The 4985-nt window shown below is 34.5% G+C and overlaps 1 protein-coding gene across 1 annotated transcript in view; it reads left to right on the top strand.

The window, feature by feature from the left end:
* LOC111371161 (MORC family CW-type zinc finger protein 3-like) overlaps window positions 1–4985 on the top strand; it is a 57283-nt gene that overhangs the window by 7679 nt on the left and 44619 nt on the right. The window contains exons 6-10 of the mRNA XM_022993068.1: window positions 2803–2956; window positions 3345–3483; window positions 3694–3828; window positions 3901–4093; window positions 4407–4590. Of these exons, the coding sequence (XP_022848836.1) occupies window positions 2803–2956; window positions 3345–3483; window positions 3694–3828; window positions 3901–4093; window positions 4407–4590 (805 nt within the window). The remainder of the gene's footprint in view (window positions 1–2802; window positions 2957–3344; window positions 3484–3693; window positions 3829–3900; window positions 4094–4406; window positions 4591–4985) is intronic.

The raw sequence follows: 4985 nt of genomic DNA, 5'->3' as shown, positions 1-4985 counted from the left end.
CGTTGTGAGTCAATTCATGCATAACCCCAGTGAGCAGCATATGAGTGCAGTTAATCGGATATTGGCATATCTAAAGTCCTCTCTAGGCAAGGGTATTCTGTACTCAAAAGAGGGGCATCTAGATATTATGGGCTATACGGATTCTGATTTTGCTGGATTGAGATTGGATAGAAAATCCACATCAGGTTATGTATCATTTGTTGGGGGTAATCTTGTGATTTGGAGGAGTAAAAAACAGAATGTAGTCTCATTATCCAGTGCTGAGGCGGAATATCGTGCATTGCATCATGCAACTACCGAGCTCACATGGCTAAAACTTCTCCTGAGTGAACTTGGCTTTGGTCCGGACAAGCCTATGTTACTTTTTTGTGATAACACTGCCGCCATTAAAATCGCAAATAACCCTGTACAACATGATAGAACAAAGCATGTTGAATTTGATAGGAACTACATCAAAGATAAACTCGACTCCAAAAATATAGAGGTTCCATATATCAAGAGGGTAGAACGATTGGCCGATGTAATGACACATGGAGTTGCTAGCGGTCCATTTCATACAATGTTATCCAAGTTGGGCATGCGCGATATCTATGCACCAACTTGAGGGGAGAGAGTTGAAATATAATTGTACTTGTAATATTTGTTATTGTTAGGGACCATGGTTGTAATTTCTTGTATTGTATATATTCATTTATCCTATCAATAAAAACCATATACTTCAAAACCCAAAACGCGACTCTTTTGGTTCAAGTCAAAGCTTGTTATGTATTGTTACCATATGAATGAGCTACTCTGGAGATTTTAGTATGTGTATGTCAAAATTCTTAAGGGCTTATAATGTTGTCAAATATTATTTTTAACTGCACATTCCTTTGAGCCACAACATTTATCTACTTTTTACCACATATTCTTTGAAATTGTAAGCACTTGAAAGCTTAATCAATTAAGCACTTAAGCTGGAGCTCACAATCTACTAAAATGATTTCAGGTGTTTTTGGTTTGGTTATGTGAGTACATATTAATTTAGCTAAAAGGAGCCCATTTCATCATTTAATCACATGTGAACAAAAAGGAAAATGAACAATGTTATACAAACTGGTCAAGGCATTGACCCATAAACTTCAAGGGTCAAGGGTCAAAGGTCAAAGGCTTGAATCAGTGGTAAAATTTAAATGAATAAACGCAACATTTTGGGGGTTTACCAACCTGTTTGGGCATGAATTGACCGGTTCTGTGGTTATTTTAATGGACTCTTAAGTTAACAAGTTTTCACATATAAGGGACCAGTTCTTGTTTTTTTTTGGTTGAACAGTTTGGTCCAGTTCTTATAACATTGCAAAGGAATCCATTTGTAGGGGTAGGCCACGTTGATGAGTAATTGGTTGTGCATATGTGCAAATTTATGATTTTATCAATTCTGTTGGCTGATCAAATTCTTGTTAGATTTTATTGCAATAAACCAAAAATATATACAAAAAATGCAGTCATTTCTTCTTACGACTTGTAGCTGTCACATATTAGTTACCATATTAAATTTTGATATCGAAATTATGGTTTATATTTCTAGATCTGCATTCTGATTTGACTGCCTTGTAAGTTCTTCTTCTAATTATGCTTAAATGATGGATATATTCACTAATGAACAACTAAATGATTCTCATACTCTTTATATAAGACCAAATGTTATAGATAATGCCTGGTAAAAAGTCAATGACAAAAGTTAACGATAATGCTTATGTACTTCTCTTATTTTGTTAATGTATTTTGATTTCTACCCTTGGATAATTATATATAATTTATCACGATAAGAATGTTGAAGATCTCTTTTTTCTTCAGAAGAAGAGGATGATAACGTTGAGTTGGACCCAAGCAAGATAAACGGATACACCTATACATATTTTTAGTCAAGTAATGCATTCGTGTCTTAGCTTGTAGTCAGTAGTTCCTGATAATGGATGGGAAATTGAATTGGACAGGGTCCATGGGTGATAAAAAATGTCCATGACCTAGGTTGGTAACCTGCATTGCAGTCGGTGTGCCTACCTGTGATCAAAAGTGCTTCAGCTTATGTCATAATTTATGGCAGTGGCGCATAGAATGACTGAATGAGAAATGAAATTATACTAAGCCCTGTAGACTGTGTCAATATATCATATGAGTCAAAACACTAGGATTCAGGCAGGTGATAAAACGCAGAGGCATTGTAGAGACATTTTCACATATTAAGACACGAAATAGCCTCATAGATGAAACAGAACAACTACTAACCTTTCGACTTGAGTATAAAATTTTTGAAAGTTATTCCTGTATACAGTAAGCATATTAATTAAGACTTATGGGTTCGTAATTAAGAGTGAAAAATAATATTTGGGCACCTTAAGAGTTATATTCTATAACAATTAGTATGTAATCAATATCTGTAACACATCAAGCAATATGTTTTAGTTCCAACTATGTTTTTATTTTTGTGTTACACATATGCATAAAGTACATTCGTGCATGGATCATGTCATAGTTTTTCATAGAATTCTGTGAAAAATCTTTCTTTTCCTCTTTGATATCTCCCCCTTGGTAGTAGAAGTAATTTCTTTTTTGGTGTGCATTTTGGCTAATATTTATGAATTGTTTATAAACACTCAAACTACTTTTTATTCACACTTTTAGAGGGATCTACAAGTATTGTTAACTTACCCATGACTCATTTCTATCTATTTATAATGTAAACTGTTTCTAAACACTTCCCAAACATGCTCTATGATGCAAATTGTTCGCAACTGTTCATTAACTGGGGTTACTTGACAGACCTTTAATTTGGGACATATCCTCTTTTGTTCGGCGAGATAAAACGAATTCTCTCTCTGGATTACCTTGTCTTCTCCTATGCCCCGGTTATGAAAATGCGCATCAGGAAAGAGAGTGGGGTCTCTTCTTGAATTTTCTGCGGAAGTACAACAAGGTAAAATTCTTCTGTGCATATTTACAACAACACCCTGTTTAAATGTTTCTTTATTGCTAATCTTTTGAGTTTTCTGACCTTACATTTCAAGGGAAAATAATTTAGTTCAATAAAGCTAAAGTAAGTATCTTATTATTGTTATTGTACTCTTTTCTTGGTCGGGGTTGAGGAAGCTAGAATTCATTTTACTATTTTTTTTTCACCTTTTTGTATGAATTTTTTCAGAAAAATAATTTTGTTAAAGGGAACAAGATACATTTAGAATTCATTTTACTGGTGGTTTTCTTTTGTTTTGTTTCACCTTTTTGTTTGAATTTTTTCAGAAACATAATTTTTAAGAGAATAAGTTACATTTTGTGCTCCTCTTACTGTTTTTACCTTTTTGAAGGTTGCTATCTCAAAGCTTGGATTCTACGAAATCTATATACTTCCTCCAGATAAAAACTCAGAATTTGACACCGGAGCTGTTATATGCAAGATGGAGAAAGTGCCTAATGAGTATTCTAGTCAAAGGCATGTTGGATGGGGTGGGCAAAATCACTGGACTCAAGTTCCCTTATGTTCTCCAACCATCAAATTTATAAATTATAAAAGATTTAATCTGCTCCTACATGCATCTACCTTGTTTTCGCTAGATATAAGATAATAAAAATCCTTATCAATTACATCATAGCTTCAGTAATGTATAGTAGTTTTACTAAAGCTGGGTTGACATTATACTGTTGCCTATTGGGCAGAAATCAATGCTGCTGAAATTGCATCACTGCGTAGATGTATGGATTACAATGATGAGGCATGCAGGCCTATGCATCCAAGCATTCAATCAAAGAAAAATAGCGTGCAAGTTATGCATGCACGTCCTATTGGTGAAGGTGCTGTGTCAAACTATGACCTGATATGCCATAGACATTCACCTGAATTCGAATCTTCTGAAGTAATTGCAGATCACTCTCCGGATATGATGGTGAAAGATAGCAGCAGACCAGGAAATTCTGTTGGATGTGGTAGGTCCTCTGGCAGAAATTATGCAATAGCACATCCTAGTTATTTGAAAACTCTTGGTCAAGCTCATTCCGGCTGGATATTTGGTGCAATTGCTGAGCTTGTTGACAATTCAAGAGATGCCAAAGCAACCAAGTAGGTGTATATGATCTTTTTGTTCTCTACTTGTTTATTCTGTCTATGTTGGCGATGTTAAGTATAAGTTTCCATTCTCCATTAATTGTTGGCATTCTCATGCCCTTCTAAGTCATTTTCTTTCCATCTTTTTCTCCAGCCAGTTTTTATATAATATCTCGAAGTTACTGTAATTCTTTTTTACAATATATCTTTATTTCCTTTTATTTTTCTTTTGTGTGTTTGTTGTGTCGCCAGTGAGTGCTACTTTCTCTGTTTGTGTTAAAACACATACTTTTGTTAATTAATGTGGCATACGTTGTGTGTTTTACAGACTGGAAATCAGCATTGATATGCTATATTCAAAAACTGCTGGTAAAGATATTCCTATGTTGTCAATAATAGATGATGGCCATGGGATGAGCCATCAAGAAATTGTGAGAATGATATCATTTGGGCACGTGCAGCCTGAAGCTGATGATCCTGACCATATAGGAAGATTTGGGATTGGATTTAAGGTATATTCATTTACCTAATGAAGAAGTTTAGGTTAGTGTTTTTGTAGCTGCACAAACATTTTTAGAATGAAATGCTTATGCCTCCAAATGAGTATGGGTGAACTTTCAAGAAAGGAATAGGAAAAAGGGAAACAAATAACTACTCTTCGTAATAAGATTATTTCAATCACTATTTGGGGGGAGTCCATGCATTATCATTTCTTCACGATTTTAACAAAAGTGATCATGACCCCTTTCACAATTTCCTATTTTCTTATAATACGGAGAATCAAATTGTTAAAATCACTTGTAAATTCCTGGATTGGACACCACGTGTTGCAGTTTTCCTTTTCAATTTTGTGGCGAAAATGAAAAATATAATATTTGATATTGAAGTGAAAAAGCTTGAGGTTGAA

Source organism: Olea europaea, chromosome 22, assembly GCF_002742605.1.
Source record: "Olea europaea var. sylvestris chromosome 22, O_europaea_v1, whole genome shotgun sequence".
Taxonomy (NCBI): Eukaryota; Viridiplantae; Streptophyta; class Magnoliopsida; order Lamiales; family Oleaceae; genus Olea; species Olea europaea.
The sequence above is the reverse complement of the archived record's forward strand: the minus strand, read 5'-3'. Positions and strand labels throughout refer to the sequence as shown.